At 43.8% G+C, this 18134-nt stretch overlaps 1 protein-coding gene across 1 annotated transcript; it reads left to right on the top strand.

The window, feature by feature from the left end:
• Positions 1–3805: 3805 nt before the first annotated feature.
• phtf2 (putative homeodomain transcription factor 2) lies at positions 3806–18130 on the top strand (the record flags this gene model as incomplete). The annotated part of the gene is made up of 12 exons (XM_026256302.1): positions 3806–4348; positions 7055–7141; positions 7478–7518; positions 9242–9322; positions 9971–10027; positions 10180–10191; positions 13889–13958; positions 14072–14230; positions 14749–14908; positions 15378–15539; positions 15877–16075; positions 17993–18130. Coding segments are annotated over exons 4-12 (1002 nt in total), but the record flags the coding sequence as incomplete, so codon positions are not given.
• Between the last annotated feature and the right edge of the window lie 4 nt (positions 18131–18134).

Here is an 18134-nt window from a genome sequence, read left to right as displayed (position 1 = left end):
CGCCTCTTCCGCGCTGACATACGGGGTATTTAACAGCGTCACCGTCATTCTCAGCATTGTTTGACAGTGTGTGATTGTTCATGCTGTGTAAATCATTTCCCTTGTTATACAGTGATTACAGAGTTTTTTCAGCCGTGTCATGGATGTTCTCATATGCACTCTGTAGTCAGAAAGTTTAGATTATTATGTATCGTGATATGTATCATTTACCCTATATTTATGAAGCAGTAATTCTGACATTTAATGTCTTTTTACTGCCTACATTTCTTATGGTATCCCCTCTGTACCATTATGCAACATATCACTTGTAGTTATGCATTTTTATTTTAACAAAGTAAATGCACCATCCTGTTTTTTTTAGGGGGGGGGGGTGCTTGGGTTTGAATATTGTACCATGTGTTTAATCTGACTCGTTTTCAGTGCACAAGAACACATTTACAGTGATGTTGAATACAATGGAAGAGCTGCAGTGTGGGATATTTCACTTTTTTCACAAATATAGCTTAAGACTTGATCATTTATAAAGTTCACATGTATAAACATGAGGCTCAAGTGATAAAATCACTGACTAATGTATGACACACAGAAAGGATGTGACGTGACTATCCGCACAAGTAAAGTTGCTGGTAATATGAAGCAAACTCAACCACAGTGTTTGATCAGAAACACAACTAACCCTTGATCCACACAGAACAGACCTTTATTCGCTGTAAACATAATTTCAGCTTCTGTCTACAGACTGACACGACATCTACAGACACAGCAGGAGAAATCCAGTGTGTGTGTGTGTGTGTGTGTGAGTGTGTGTATCATATCAGGACACAACTCTGTGTAATAACATGGGTATGACACAGGTATTACAAGGAGAGCGTGACTTATGAGGACATAACCCATGTCCCCATTTTTCAAAACACTTATAAATCATACAGAATGAGTTTTTTTGAGAAAGTAAAAATGCACAAAGTTTCCTGTGAGGGTTAGGGTTAGGTGTAGGGTTGGTGAAGGGACATAGAATATACAGTTTCTACAGAATAAAAACCATTACACCTATGGGATGAACACACTTTTCACAAAAACAAACATGTGTGTGTGTGTGATGATGTTTCTGTAGATATGAGAAGAGAACATTTCTGAGCAGCTGAACTCAGGAATGTTCTTTAGCAAGCCCTGACGTGACTCTGCAGCTGATCACATAGCTTCTCTCTTCTGCCACACACACACACACACACACACACACAGTTACACACACACAGTTACACAACACCAAGACACAAGGGTGCACCCACATCATTCACGTTATCCCAACACACACTCTACACTGGTATTTACTTGTCTTAGCACACACACACACACACACAAAGCTGCAGAGACCAGCGTGAAAGTGCTTGTACAAAATACTTTCCCTCCAGCCAGTGACACAGGAATGTTCTGGAAAAGGAAGTGATCAAATCAACTTCTCTTCCATCACGCTTCTCATTGGTCACTCTCAGCTCTGCTTGGGGATGTTCTGGAGGGTCAGAGGAACTAGTTAACAGTACTGGTTAGTGCAGGTGATCTCGTCTGACTAGCTTCATGATCTCCATCTGAAGGCCTTCTTTCTCTCGTCTCGTATAGAGACACACGTCTTCTGATTGACAGCGTAAGATCTGAGCTCTACAGCAGGTGTGTGTGTGTGTGTGTGTGAGGCTAGACACACACAAGCTGCACTGATCGTCACTAACACACACACTCAGTCAGCCAGACCGATCCATCGCACGAGAGAGACACAAACACGTCAATGTGGAGCTGATGTGATCCACTAATGAATGAAAGCTAACAGAATCATTTGTCACTGCAGCATTTGAGAGAATAGGTTTCAGCCTGAGCAGGTTTATTCCTCTTGTAATTAATCATGGAGAGAAGAGAAGAGAAGAGAAGAGAAGAGAAGAGAAGAGACGAGAAGAGACGAGAAGAGAAGAGAAGAGAAGAGAAGAGAAGAGAAGAGAAGAGAAGAGAAGAGAAGAGAAGAGAAGAGAAGAGAAGAGAAGAGAAGAGTGTCGAGCTGTTTCTCTGCAGATCTGCTGCTCGGTGGGTCTGGAGCTGCCATCTACTGACCACACACTGAACTACACGCTTGCTGACCTTCATCTGGGGCTGCTGCTGACCTGAGATTCATCCTTCCTTTCATTTACATTAGTCTTGTATTGTGAATAAATAGTTACAGAATACATACAACATTTGTGATTAAAAATAATTTGTCACATGGCAGGACTGAACAGAACCGCTGCTGTGAAGAAGACATCGCTCAGATTGAGCTGTGTCCATAAACACTCGTTCTCACCAGACAAATGACCCTTTTCTCCTCCATTACTGAGACAGACTTAAACATTTCCATCTCTCTGTCTTCTGCTACTGTCTGAACTACTTCATCCTTCGGTATCTGGATCTTCATGAAGTGCAATTTCAGTTCTCTGTATGTATGTACTCTACACGTGTGGAAGAACTGACAATAAAGCAGACTTGACTTTAGATTCAGATAAGTCCAAATCATTATATCATATAATTTTACTGCCTGTAAATCTGTGTACGGTGACAGCACAATGAGAAGTAATCTTCAGAGGATGTAGTTTTTTTACCAATGATTAGATAACATCATCCTAATCTGAGATTTAGTAACATCTTCATCAGGTCATGCTGAAGATCCGGTCACGGCTGTATCAGGAGTCTGTGCTCAGAGATACAGTATACACTATTGTGATTGTCTGTACCTTCAGCTACAGAAAATACATCTGCTGGCAGTGAGAGCTTCAACTCCATCACAACATAAAACCTCATATCACTGAAACTCAAATGTGCAAAATTCATTTAAGAGTCAAATTTCTTAAAAAGAGAGAGAGAGAGAGAGAGAGAGAGGGAGCAGAAACAGTGGATTGTTTGCTCTCTGTAGAAACACGGAGGAGTGTTCATGTACAAACATCTTCACACAGCGCTGGCCTAAATCATCAGAACACAGGTTATTTCCAGCCGTTAGAAACTGGTTTGAAGTCTATCTTATTATTATTATTATTATATCTTATAGTTATTTCTATTTTTTGCTGTAGTGTGTCAGCAGAAATTATCAGTTCATATTTCCAAACATTCATTTAGCCATCAATTGTAAGTATACAGTAATTACGCTTCAAGAAACCTTCTGTAAAGCTCCAGTGCAGTTAAAGGTTTGAGGCACTTGTGTAAAAATGCTGTGAGATGAGGATGCTGTCAAAAATAATGTCATAAATAGATTTTCTTTCTCAATGAACTACATGAAATCATCATTTGTTGTGAGGATCCTCTGTGTGTAGAGCAGCTTCTGTCCTCGGTTTATCAGGATCTTCAGCCACGGGTCGAGTCCGGTCCAGCAGCCGTACGGTCAGCCTCCGGTCAGCATCAGCAACAGAGCGCTGTCTAACACCCAGATGAGCAGAAGACCAGGAACCAGCTCCAGCAGACCTTCATCAGCTTCAGCTCCAGCAGCGCGAGGAAGAGGAGGAAGAAGAACCCGCTGGGCCAGAGACATCTGCACATCAGACCAGGTCAGTCACCAGCAGTGAAAAACACCACCGTCATCATCATCATCTTCATCATCATCATAACAATCTTCATCGTCATCATCACGCACGTGACGTCACTAACCGCACAGGTCCGCCGAGGTCAGCAGGATCATCCGTGAACTCCCATCAGAAGCGTGTTTAAACGATCCTCATCTCAGTCACAAAACAGCGGAGCGTTCTTTGGCTTTGTTGGGGCGCGCGCTGTTGTCTGCAGCTGGCAATCACACCGTTATCTGTTTCCGGGTTCAGCGCGTGTCCCGGATGTGTGAAGCATTGGCGTCCATGGAAACACCGATCAGCTGACCATCGTTTCAGGAGTTGTGTAACCTTTTGTCGTCGGTTTTTTCAGCTGGACAGTCGTTCTTGTCGCATTATGAGACGCTAAAGAACGCGATTAGTCGCGCTGAAGCGCTGCGGTCATGTGACCTGCAGAGGGCGCCACTACTCGACCGTTATTCCTGCGTGCGCGCGCCTCCGCCAGTCTCTGTATCTGCGGCACACATCCCGCACGAGTCCCGCTTTTAACGGTAATATGGGTCGTTAGGACGGTTTTCGCGCGGTTAACGGCTGTTATTATTCAGCGTGAATGTGAAGATCGCGCGAATTCTGCTGCGCGTTTGTCCGTGCGCGCCGGTAACGCGGGTCTTACAGCTGCGAGCGATTCTTAAGTAAACGCTTTGTGACACAGCGATCTTCATCATCTTCTTCATCATCATCGTCATCTCAGGTCAATCTTCCGTCGGTGTGTCGAACATGAACGACTGAAGCGGCGCGTAACGGTAAGAGATGAAGATCTGTAACCTACATGAACGACCAGCGCACACACACACACACGATACAGACACACACACACACACACACACTACACGATACAGACACACACACACACACACTCACACACACACTCACGATACAGACACACACACATAAACACACGATACAGACACACACACACACACACGTTTGTTTTTGTGTAAAGTGTGTTCATCCCATAGGTGTAATGGTTTTTATTCTGTAGAAACTGTATATTCTCTCTCCCTTCACCAACCCTACACCTAACCCTAACCCTCACAGGAAACTTTCTGCATTTTTACTTTCTCAAAAAAACTCATTCTGTATGATTTATAAGTGTTTTGAAAAATGGGGACATGGGTTATGTCCTCATAAGTCACCCTCTCCTTGTAATACCTGTGTCATACCCATGTCATTATACAGAGTTGTGTCCTGATATGTCACAAAAACAAGACCACACACACACACACACGATACAGACACACACATCATACAAACACACACACACACTCACGATACACACACACACACACACGATACACGATACAGACACACACACACGATACACGATACAGACACACACACACATCATACAAAAAAAACTGCTCTGTAACAGAGAGGAAGGCCCTACAGCGTGTGGTTAAGACGGCAGAGAAAGTCATCGGTTGTAGTCTCCCTGCAATTGGAGATATATACATCAACAGATGCAAGACTAGGGCTGCAAGTATCATGAAAGACTTCTTTCACCCTGCCAATAGACTATTTGACCCTCTTCCTTCAGGTAGGAGGCTGCGCAGCATCAGAGCTAGGACATCAAGGTTAAAAAACAGTTTCTATCCAGAAGCCGTGAGACTTTTTAATATTGACAACTACAGAATTGATAAACTGAACTTGCTGTCCTAAATTAGATTGCACTAACTTTATTACTATGCTGCTAATTTTTAAGGGTTTTTAGTGTGTGGAGAGACTGTACCCATATATTTATATGGGCTTGTATTATTTGTTATTTTATCTATTGTATTTATTGATGAGTGAGTAGTTAGTTATTTTTTGTGAATGGTTTTAACCGGGCCTCAGTGTCTAATTTCGTTCCAGCTCATGTACATGCTTTGGAATGACAATAAAATCCTTTACCCTTTACACACGATACAGACAAACACATACACACGATAAAAACACACACACACACACACACACACGTGCATCATACACACAGTCAGTGATGCACACAGATTTATAAACGGATGGTAACACACTCAGGTTCCACACTTGTGTTTCTGTGTCCTTCCACTCGATCAGTGTTAGACAGCAGCAGGTCACACACTCACCTGAAGCTGACCGATCAGACACACACTCCAATCACGAACTGACCAGTTACAACAGATAACATTCAGCTCTCCAGCTGTCCAGATGTGTGTGAGCAGCCTGGGACTGAACACACACACACACACACACACACACACACACACACTTCAGGGAGTCAGTTAGTGAGAGGCCTGACTATGCTAAATTCTCCTCTCTCTCTCTCTCTCTCTCTCTCTCTCTCTCTATCTCTCTCTCTCTGTCTCTCTCTCTCTATCTCTCTCTCTCTGTCTCTCTCTCTCTATCTCTCTCTCTCTGTCTCTCTGTCTCTATCTCTTTCTCTCTCTCTGTTCAATTCAATTCAGTTAGCTTTATTGGCATGACAAAAGTACATTTTGCATTGCCAAAGCATGCACAGGAAAAGAGAACATGTACAACAGTGTAATTTTGAACATTATAGCAATTGAAATAACATTTGAACAAGTAATATTAGAAGAATGGCATTAAAACCTATGGATACTTACAAACATATGATATACTAAAAGTTATGTAGCAGATTACTTCTGTATTTATTTAATTAGTAAACTGAATAACTGGATTCAGCACTATCTGTAGTCGTGTGTGTGTGTGTGTGTGTGTGTGTGTGTGTATTCTCTGGATGTCGGCAGGCTGCTATAAATCTTGCAGCTAGATTTGCACATTCACATATTTTACCAAGAATGATAATGAAGAAGTTTTCGGTCTCATTGAATTGGGGAAATATTTAGTTTATTTTGGCATAGTGGTTTAATCTGTGTTAGTGTCGAGATAATCCATCCACCTCACAGATGTGGCATAACAAGATGCTGATTAGACAGCATGATTATTACACAGGTGTGTCTCAGAAGGACCAGTCTAAAATTAGGGCTGTGATGGTTGCCGTGACAGCTGCGTCACCACGGTGGTCGGTTGCTACAGCGGTTGTCTGCTGCCCCCGGCGACAGTGCACCTGACGTCACAAACTCTATAGCAAGCATAATACAAAGCTTTGTATATAAGGGTAATAACTGTAATAGTTGCAAATTCTAAGTCTTAAAGAATTCTTAAACAAGAAGTGCTCACTAACACAGATTTAGACAGATTTGTGAACAATATTTGAGAGAAATAGGCCTTTTGTGTACATAGAAAAAGTCTTAGATAAAACAAGTGTTGCATCTATAATTTGTTCTGTGTAGAATTTACCTCCTATTCCACTGTCAATACGTTTTAGAAATAGTCCTTCATGCAAGATTGAGTTGAATGCTTTCTTGAAATCAATGAAAACACCACTAAATTCTCCCCTCTCTGTCTCTCGCTCTCTCTCTCTCACACACACACACACACACACACATTCTCCCTCTCTCTCTCCGCAGCTGTGTGTCAGCTTTGACCTTGACTCGGTGTTGTGTTCTCGCTCGTGTCGGTCACTCGTCCTGCAGCAGCGCTCCATCAGATTCTCTGTAAGTTCTTCTGAGTGAAGCGTTTCTTTTGTCAAATAAGTTTTTTATTCAGTGTGAGTGAACTATTTCTGAAACGTTCTCTAAAACCTCTGTGTGATGGACTGAAATATGAGTGCTAATGTGTCCGGATTGAATCTTGTGTGTGTGTGTGTGTGTGTGTGTGTGTGTAACCCTGAGCTCAGTGATTTTCCACCTGTGAGTGTCTGGAGCGTCATGCGCTGCTCCTGCAGGATATTTTAAGATGTTTGTTCCATGAATAGCTTCACGTCTGACCAGAGATCAGAGAGTTTCCTCAGCGCTCTTCATCTCATCCGTCTGTTCACTCGTGTGTTTCAGACTCATCTGGACAAGTCCTGACTTCTCTAAGTGACAGATGGGTTAGGAATAATCACTCTCTGTGTGTGTGTGTGTGTGTAGTTGTTAGTCTTTGTGTTTTGAGGTGAGATTCTGCATAAGGCTTAAGAGACAGTTTAAATGCAATGGTTTCCTCTTACAAACGCATGCAGGAAGACGCGCTGCTTTATTTAGCCTGTGAAGAACACACACACACACACACACACACACACACACTGCAGTGTGACCTCCAGAGACACACACACACACACACACAGTATCAGATGTGACACACACACTGCTGTCCATCTCCTTCATGAAATATGCACAGCCATGTGTTGGGTTACACATCAGCAGATAGGTGTGTGTGTGTGTGTGTGTGTGTGTGTGTGTTGATTTCCTGCTGGTTTTGTCTAGAACGGTTTTATTTATTGTTGTGTAATGAAGTGCCGCTGCTGCTGTAAAAGCGTCCGTTATGACAGATCTGACTCTGAGGGTGCTTTCACACTTGGTTCACTTGCCTGGTCCGAACCAGAGTTAGGTTACCCCCCCCCCCCCCCCAACAGATTTGGTACGATTGCGTTCACATGAGCAGTGAACCGTACCAGAGTTCACATGAAGCGTACCCCAGAACACCGTTTTTAAGCAGACTCAGGTACGGTTCACGGGTGCGCATCCGAGTACAGAAGACAGCGTTCACATCATCCAAACGAACCGAATTCTGACGTTAATCGACCCCAGGTGCGCACCAAAAGTGCTAGTGTGAAAGCACCCTGAGTCACACTGATCTGTGTGTGTCTTTGAGATGATTGATATTCGGCAGTTTCAGAAGATGAATCCTAAATCAGAAGCTGTTGATGTTTGTGTTGTTTGACAGGAGCACAAATCAGATGCAAATGAAAGTGTGTAGTGAGCGCAGGACCGGTCTGTCCACTCTTCAGTGTGCACTAGTGAGTGTGTGTCCCTTCAGGCTGTTTCATGTTCCCATTCTGCTGAGGCCTGCTTTGTGCTAAATGTTGATGTTGATGTTGATGACGTGGATGGGTAAAAAAAGCTCATCTGTGTGTGATGTGATGTCAGGTGTGTGTGTGTGTGTGTGTGTGTGAGAGAGAGAGAGAGAGAGAGAGAGAGATGTCTGGTCTTAGCGCTCATGAATCAGACAAATAGAGTTTGTGTCTCATAAACAGTAGATCGTGGCGTTAGAAACAGTGATGTCATGAGTTTGACTTGAGCTAAAAATCTCAACAGATCTTAAATCACTAGAGATCATAAACTGAGCCACTTTACAAACCGTCACAGAGAAACACTGAACTACTAGGAGACATGTGACAAATAAAACAATGTGTGAATTGGTTCTGAAAATATTAGATCTCCTCCAACTGGATTGAATCAGTCTCTGAAGCTGAAAAGTCTGTGACCATCAGACACTAATTTGCTATCGGTCACCTCAAATCTGTGTGTCTGACCGTCAGCCGACTGTAGATCGGGGAAGAGAAGTGTTTCAGCCTCCAGCTCAATGCAGCTTTTCATTCACTTCAGATAAAACATGTAACTGTGTGGTGTTTTTCTCCTCTCAGTGTTTGTTGTTTGTGTTGATCTCTACCACTATGTTGTGCGCAGCATAATCATGACAACTATGTGTGTGACTCTGCACTTCTGTGTGTGTGTGTGTGTGTGTGTGTGAGACACACCTGTGCTGCAGGTAAGAAGAGCTTAAGTGCGTCAGACCGCAGAGCTCCGTCTGATCTCCTCCCGTCTCTCTCACAGATTACGATGCTCCAGCGAGTGACTCCTGACATGTAAATGGCGTCGAAGGTGCGTGATGCTGTGCTCTGGTACCAGAAGAAGGTGAGTGATCTGAGATCTGTAGATGTTTCCTCACACTGAGTTCATGTTTGTCTGTGTGTGACACTGATGATGATGATGTACTGACGAACTGAAGCTGAAGGGTTTATTAGAGTTCAGTTCACTGTAGTTATGGACGAATCCTGTGACTGTTTCAGAACAGATGATGCTTAGACATTCACAGGTCGTTCTCCTGCAGGGTTGTGCACGCTGTATGTTTAATGAGACTGAACTCGTGAATTATTGAGTCTTTTCCACCGTGTGACTTCAGTCCAGCGCGGCCGTCTTCACCTCCAGCGTTCACATGACACCGCGCTGCAGTTCTTATAGACCCCAGACACAATCAGAGCACCGCATCCATTCACGCTTGTGTTTCATGCATCTCCAGACTCCATCCTGCGCCGGTGCTCCGACCCAGAAAACATTCATCACCATCTCCTCTTTAAACATGTCTGATCACATAATGAACACGCAGAACCAGCTCTGGGTGTGTTTGCACTGACTGGTGACAGATCAGTGCACTTTTCCAGTAAATAGGAGTGAATCTGTCCGTTTCTGTCGATCCAGACTGACACAGTCTCAGGAGAAAGTGTTTGATTGGATGATTTCTGACTGATTTGGATGTGTAACCTGTCTGTGTCTCGTCGTCAGATCGGTGCGTATGACCAGCAGATATGGGAGAAATCAGTGGAACAGCGAGAGATCAAGGTAACGAATCATCGACTCTTGATTAGACTTTCACCTGTTCATACTGCCTCTGCAAGAGCGTGTGTGTGTGTGTGTGTGTGTGTGTGTCTGTTAGTGTGTTATTCACTCATTCTTCCTTTAAACTTGTCTCTGTCTCCCTTCACTCGAAGCAGTTTATCAGAGGGGTGAGTACGGTGCTGCTCTCAGCCTGTAGGGGGCACTGCGTGTGGGTTTTTAACAACTGGACGCTTGTATTTGTGTGAGAGCATGTTCAGATTTGACAAGTTCACATCAGTAACACCAGGGTTTACTGTAATCTTCTGAGATTTAGCTGAACGTCTTAAACTCCTCACACATGCTTCTGATGATGATGAGGAAATAGAGGATTTGTTGTAGTCATTGGCTGGAGCTCGAGAGGGAATCTGCATTGAGTTTGTTTATTTGTCTTTGACTGGTTGCGCTGTGACTCATGTTTGGCCGAATGTCTTGCGTAACTAGGGTTAGGCGGATGAAAATAAAGACATCAGAAAGTCTGAGTCAAGCTTCATTCTGGCCAGATCCTCTGAATGAGCTGCAGGAGGAAGACATTCACTCACACTGACCGACTCTGATTCAGCACACATCCTGAAACTAGAAGTGTTAAAGTCATCTGTAATATTCGGAGTACAAATAATAAACGATGCATTAACAGAGGATGTGAGTCACAGGTTGTACATTTATCGATACTTAACGATAGGCGTGCTCCGATCACGATCGTCCGATCGTTAATGCGCATCTCGTCAGTAAAGCCGGTTCTCTAATCAGCGGTTAATTACATCAGGTGCGTGATTTCACATAGAGCAGCTGTTACTACACAGAGCCATTGTTAATAGAGAAGATGCGCAAATCCACTTCATTTTCAGCGTTTATTGGCGCATCTTCTCAGTTAACAACAGCTCTGTGTAGTAACAGCTGCTCTATGTGAAATCACGCACCTGATGTAATTAACCGCTGATTAGAGAACCGGCTTTACTGACGAGATGCGCATTAACGATCGGACGATCGGGATCGGAGCACCCCTACTTAAGGCCTGGTTCACGCGGGACGATTTTAAAATTGTCGGCAGATTTTCCAAACCTGAGAGACCCCACACACGGCGATAAAAAATCACGGGTCTAACAGTTTTGGTCGCTCCGTGTGTGGTGTGCAGCCACACGGCAATATCAACACATCACACACGAACCGATTTGACTCCCGAGCATTCCCAGGTCAGACGGGAAATCTCGCAAAATCCCTCGAGATCAAACGTGACTTCAGAGTAAACAATCATGGCGGACGAAGAGGATGCAGTGGCCATTGTTTGTGCTTTGTTTTTAACGGGAAAAAAAACATAAGAAAAATAAGAAAAGGCGATGGTCAAAGAGGTGGAGACGACGCGAGCATGGACTATACTTGCTATATCATGATATGGAGATAAGTTGTTGTTTTATCTCATAGAAATGTTGTTACGTACTACACAGATTAATAACCGTTGAAATAAACGTTCATATATTAGTTTCCATGTACTCTGGTGGACTGCAGTTGTGGATGTAGTTATGCCCATCGACTTTATTTGTATTTGTTATATTATATACGCCGGGTGTTTTGATTTTGTTTCCCGGTACTATCACTGCCTCGTCACCTCGCTTTCTGATTGGCTACACGCCACAGTCCACAGGCTTGTTTGTCCTCGGGGGACACTACACACGAGAAGAAATCGGGCAAAATAAATCCAACATGTTGGATATCCCCGATTTGAGATCGGAGCGGTCCCGACATTCTTCCGAGCAGAGGAGATTAGTCTTAACACACCACACACGGCAGGAATATTTGATCAGATTATTTTACGATAATCGGAGCATCCTAAGATTGTCGGAAGGGCTGAATCGGGGCTAAAATCGGCCCAATTATCCTGCCGTGTGAACCGGCCTTAACGATGGTTTGAATGCAGCTCATTTAATCAGCATATTCTCTGAGCGACCCATTTCATGTCAGGACTGACTACAGTTATTATATTTCAGAATCTCAAAGTATTGATGAAATGACTGTTAGTCTGCCATCAGCGGTGTGTGTGTGTGTGTGTGTGTGTGTGTGTGTGTGAGAGCGTGCTGTTTGTGTTCAACTTGGTTCTACATCATAATTTGTTGATTGCGCTGCTTTTAATTATTTGTGGAAATTTAAAAGATTTGTAATAATGTCAGGCCTGAATCGGTTTTAAAGTAATATTTATATAAGTTTCTGCCTTTTATTTGATAGAATAGTTAAAAATTGGAATTAGAGAAGAGAGTTGGGTCACTGGAAGTGTCGTCCACTACAACACAAGTGAGCAGGGATGGACAGGAAGCACATCTGTGTGTTTTTGTTGTTTGCGGCTGGTTCTGATCTTGAGATATTGCTGTCTGTGTGAATATCTGCTGTTTACAGCTGGTTATTAGCAGAAGACGGGCCACGTTACACGGCTCTCTGGTTACATCAGTGCTAGTGCTACAGGAAACTAATGAGGGCATGAAACAGCACTGCACCCTTAATAGACAGCATCACAAACACCATGAGAGGTGTTAGGCTCGTGTTTGTGTGTGAACTGGTATTTGAACTGGTGACTGGTCTTCATATGAATAAACGAGTTGTAAATCCCTAATAATCTGTTGGTAATGTGACTAAAACAGCAACTTCAGATCCTGCTGAAAGTCTTTATTGCACTCTGGTCATGAATGCACTCATTTATCTACTTAATCTTTTTTAATTAAACTGATATGATAAGTGTGTGTGCTGAGATGCATGGTTTGCTCCGTCAGTATGAATGATCTGCTTGCGGTTCCATTACCATAAAATTGTGCCATTTGAAATTGTGAATTGAAAAAAATGCCTAATGGAAACAAAAACTCCCATGTTGCAAAAAATAAATTTTTAAGCTTGCATGATGTGGTTTTTAGGCAATTAGAAAAAGGAATATATTGAAAAACTGCGATGGAAAGAGGTCATCTGGTGTACATAAGTCACATGATCATTCTTTAATGTACTATAACCTCCAAGAAAAGCTTTATATAAGGCCATTCTTAAGTATAAAGTGCTTTTCTTACCATGAATGCCTGGATAACCCTTTATTTTCACTGAACATGTGCATTATGGCTCTGACGCGGCCACTGTATTCAGTGTTTGTTTCTATATCTACTGCGCCACGGCATGTTTCAGAAGCGTCCCATAAGCAGCTGTCTCCTTTGATTAAAATAATGGCTAGTGCGGTGGCTACAATATACAATATATAGTCGCATAATATAAGTAAATGGAAACGATGTCATTTTGCATTAGTTTTTGATTGACATTTATAAAATATCGCTAAAGTTTTATGCAGGTCCGTAATGGAAAATGCACCTGTAAGTCATCCTGTCTGTCTGTCAAGCGTGTCTCTGTCTCTCTCTGTCGAGCGTCTCTCTCTGTCTGTCTGTCTGTCGAGCGTCTCTCTGTCTCTCTCTGTCAAGCGTTGCTCAATTCAATTCAATTCAATTCATATTGCTTTATTGGCATGACATACACAGGTACATATTGCCAAAGCATTGTACATAGCTCTCTCTCTGTCTGTCTGTCGAGCGTCTCTCTCGGTCTGATGAGGGTCTCTGATGAGTTTCAGCATCTCTCTGTCTGTCTGTTGAGTGTCTCTGTGTCGAGTGTCTCTGTCTCTCTGTCTGTCTGTCTGTCGAGCGTCTGTCTGTCTCTCTCTGTCAAGCGTCTCTCTCTCTGTCTGTCTGTCGAGCGTCTCTGTCTCTCTGTCTGTCTGTCAAGCGTCTCTCTGTCTGTCTGTCGAGCGTCTCTCTCGGTCTGATGAGGGTCTCTGATGAGTTTCAGTATCTCTCTGTCTGTCTGCAGGGTCTGAGGAACAAACCGAAGAAGACCGGTCACGTGAAGCCGGACCTGATTGATGTGGATCTGGTCAGAGGTCAGACACACATACCTGTATTAGATGTTTTTGGTGTCTGTGTTCACGTCACATTCAGGTCTGTTTCCCAGGTCAGTCGCGGCTCATAACTCATCTTGTGTTTTATTTGTCAGGCTCTGCGTTTGCTAAAGCGAAGCCGGAGAGCCCGTGGACCTCTCTGACCCGGAAGGGCATTGTTAGAGTGGTTTTCTTCCCATTTTTCTTCCGCTGGTGGATTCAGGTGACGTCGAGAGCCGTGTTCTACCTGCTGCTGTCTCTCTACCTGCTGCAAGGTAAGTGAGCATTTCATCAAACACAATCGCTTGTTTTGCAGCAGACAAATGTCAGACAGAATTATTGTATCATACTGTGATTAGAGTGTGGTTTTGGTCAGGTGTGTTTGTGATGCTCTGATGGTGATTCACATCAACACATCCAGCCGCGAGTCACTCCTTCAGTTTGACTGATGCGTATGATTGTTTTTTTATGTTGTTCACTGAGGTCACTGTACTTGTTTTTCTTGTCAGAGACATGTGTATATAGAGCTGGGTGGAGTTCAGGTGCTTTTGTTTATAGGGTTACTAAAGAGAACAGGGAGTGTGTGTAATAATTGTGTAACATCACTCCTTAAAATAATCCATGTTCGTCATGGCTGAAAGTGAAACTTAAATTTGAGTTTATCTTACTGTCCTAACGATGGACATTTCTTTGATTAGTTGTACTGGATTATGTATGTTTTAAGATAGTTTTTTGGAGGAGGAGTAGCACTCCTCGTGTCATCGTGTGTGTGTGTGTGTGTGTTGTGTTGCAGTGCTCGCAGCGGCGTTGTTCTTCAGCGTCTCCAGTCCTCACGACGTCCCCGTCACAGAAGTGTTTGGTGCCATCTGGCTGATGCTGATGTTAGGAACCGTTCACTGCCAGATCGTCTCCACACACACTCCTAAAGCCAGCAGCGGCGGGAGACGGCGCAGGTCAGACTCTCCTCTTCTGTGTCACTGCTTTCTTCTGAAGTTCAGCCATCTCACTGACAGTGAAACACTACCGATGAAATCGAGGGAAGCGTCAAAACGTTGAGATGATTTCGCTGAATTCATGAAAAAGTCTTTCTCTTAATTTGAAGATCCAAATCAAATTCACACTTGTGACAGACACTAATGTCTTCATTGTAAGGCGATTGTCAGCATCATAAAAATAAATGGCATTACAAGCACAAATGATCAGTCGTATTCCAGAAGCATGAATGAAAATTAATTTTCTGTAGGAAATAAAATCCATAGGATTTTGATTAACAAGCCCGAATGTAAATGAATCATTTTAGAGTTCGGTTGAATCATCTCTGCTGAATCGGCGTCTCTTTCAGGCCTTTCGCTTCGCTTGACTCTGGGAATCAAAGATTCTAAGATTTCTAAGTTTTCTGCACTTTGCTGTCTCTCGCTAAAGGAAGTTGAGGAAAGCGGCTCATTTGGACATTCATAGAGAAGGCGACGGCTCTAGCACTACTGATAACACGCAGGAGGGATCTCCGCAGGGCTCGCTGTCCGCCGGCTCACACGGCCTCGTCACTTTCTTCAGAGATTTCTGGCATGGTATCTTTAAAGCGGGGTGTGTATTTCTCTCTTTCTCTCATCTCCTCTTACAATCTTCTTGGGTACAACATCTCTTCCTGAAACCACATCTCTTCGTGCTCCAGTGCAGTTTTAAGTCTCTCAATGAGGTTCATCACTAGATAAAGGGATTTTGTAGCTATTTTATTCCATCTGCTCCATGTTTGCACTTCTCATCATTATTCCCCAGAAGCACAGTGCTTACTGTCTCCAGAAACGGTTCACAAGCTCCCATCAGTGTTTGCTGTGGAGGACTAGAGCTGCGCTTCCACACATCACTTGATCAAACACACAGCCTTTAGTAGAACCTGCTCTTTTCCTCACTGTCCCATCAGGTCTAAGAAGTCCAAGCTGTCCATCGATAAGTCTACAGAGACGGACAATGGATACGTGTCTCTGGACGGCCGCATCACCAGCAAAAGCAGCGAGGAGGGTTTACAGCTGCACGAGCCTCACTGCGACCTGCTGCGCTCCGAGACACACTGGAGCCTCCAGCACACCCCAAACCAGCGGATCCTGCCGGCCACGGGGAAGGTACACACACACACACACACACACACACACACACACACACACACGCACACACACGCACTCACACACACACGCAAGCGCACACACACACACACACACACACACACACACACACGCACTCACACACACCCACTCAAGCGCACACTCACACACACGCACACTCACACACACCCACGCAAGCGCACACACACACACACACGCACTCACACACACCCACTCAAGCGCACACTCACACACACACACACACACACGCACTCACACACACACACACACTCACACACACCCACGCAAGCGCACACACACACACACGCACTCACACACACGCACGCACTCACACTCTCACACACACGCACTCACACACACACGCACTCACACACACCCACGCAAGCGCACACACACACACACGCACTCACACACACGCACGCACTCACACTCTCACACACGCAAGTGCACACACACACACACGCACTCACACACACACACGCACTCACACACACACACACGCACTCAAACACACACGCACACACACACACACGCACTCACACACACACACGCACACACACACACACACACACACACTCACACACATGTCTGGTCAGCTATCCTTGTGGGGACTCTCCATAGGTGTAATGGTTTTTATACTGTACAGACCGTATTTTCTATCGTCCTACACTAACCCTACACCTAAACCTACCCCTCACAGGAAACTTTCTGCATTTTTAGATTTTCAAGAAACTTCATTCTGTGTAATTTATTAGCTTGTTTACCCCTCAATTTAGGTCCCCACCGTGACACGAGTCCCCATGAGTCTGTGTGTATTCAGGTTTAAGTCCCCACCAGAATAGAAAAACAAGTACACACACACACACACACACACACAGACACACACACACACACACGCCTACACACACACACACACACTCGCGCACTTATTTATGAAGCACTATACACCTGCACCTGCAGACCAAAGTGCTGTACAATCAACATACAGGTACATACATTAAATAAAACATAAAATCCAAATAAAAACACCGATACTTACCCTAATTCTTGAAAGGTAATGACAAGTAATTATTTTTAACCCCAGCTTTGAAAGTATTTTTCTCTAATCTCAGATGTTAGGCTATTCCAAAGCCTTGGACCTGCAACAGCAAAGTCCTGATCCTCTCTCAGCTTAAAATGAGTCGGGACAGTAAGAAAATAATCTTAAAGACCTAGATGACTGTCGAAAAAAATCAAGAGACCTAATCTAGCAAATACAACTGTTAACCACAGCATTAACCTGCTTGTCAAATTACAAATCTGGATCGAACACAACTCCTAAATTCCTTATGTGGTCCTGACAGTAGGCTGACCAAGGACCTAAAGAAGTGGCGATGTCTGAGCATCCTCTAGTGGGGCAAAAAATAAAAAAATATCTGTTTCACTTTGGTTTAACTCTGTGATCCTCAAATCTGGCTCACGAGATCTGGCTCACTATTTCCTGAAGAGTTTAGCTCCAACCCTAATCAAACACACCTTCCTGTGATTTTCTAAAGATCCTGAAGACACTGATTAGAAAACTCTGTGTTTGATTAGTGGATCTCACGAGCCAGACGTAAGGACCACTGGTTTAATCGAATTGTGAGCAATTTCACCTCTTCCAGACATGCCAAAAGTAAATTTGAGCCACAATTCTCTATATATTTCAAAGGGTGAAAGTTGTGTATCTTTAGCATTCAAATGGTAAGACAAAATATTTCTTTAAAAATGGAGCCTAGAGTCGGCATGTAAAAGGAAAACAGTACAGGGCCAATAACAGAACCCTGAGGAACCCCACACGTAATATAGAGGCTGTAGATGAAACAGTCACCATAACCCTATCCACACACACAGAAACACACACACAAGCATGACTGACATGTGTTCTGTGTGTGTCAGTGTCTGTCCGAGGCTGCGGTTCCTCGTGGGGGGGAGAACATGTCGGGTGAAGCGTCCAGTGAAGAAGACCCAGAGAACTACAGCACGCTCCGCAGGGGACTGGAGCGCAAGAACAGTGACTGCACGCTGCGCAACAGGAAAA

This window comes from Carassius auratus, unplaced genomic scaffold (assembly GCF_003368295.1).
Source record: "Carassius auratus strain Wakin unplaced genomic scaffold, ASM336829v1 scaf_tig00056670, whole genome shotgun sequence".
NCBI lineage: Eukaryota > Metazoa > Chordata > Actinopteri > Cypriniformes > Cyprinidae > Carassius > Carassius auratus.
This window is presented reverse-complemented; position numbering and strand designations above follow the sequence as displayed.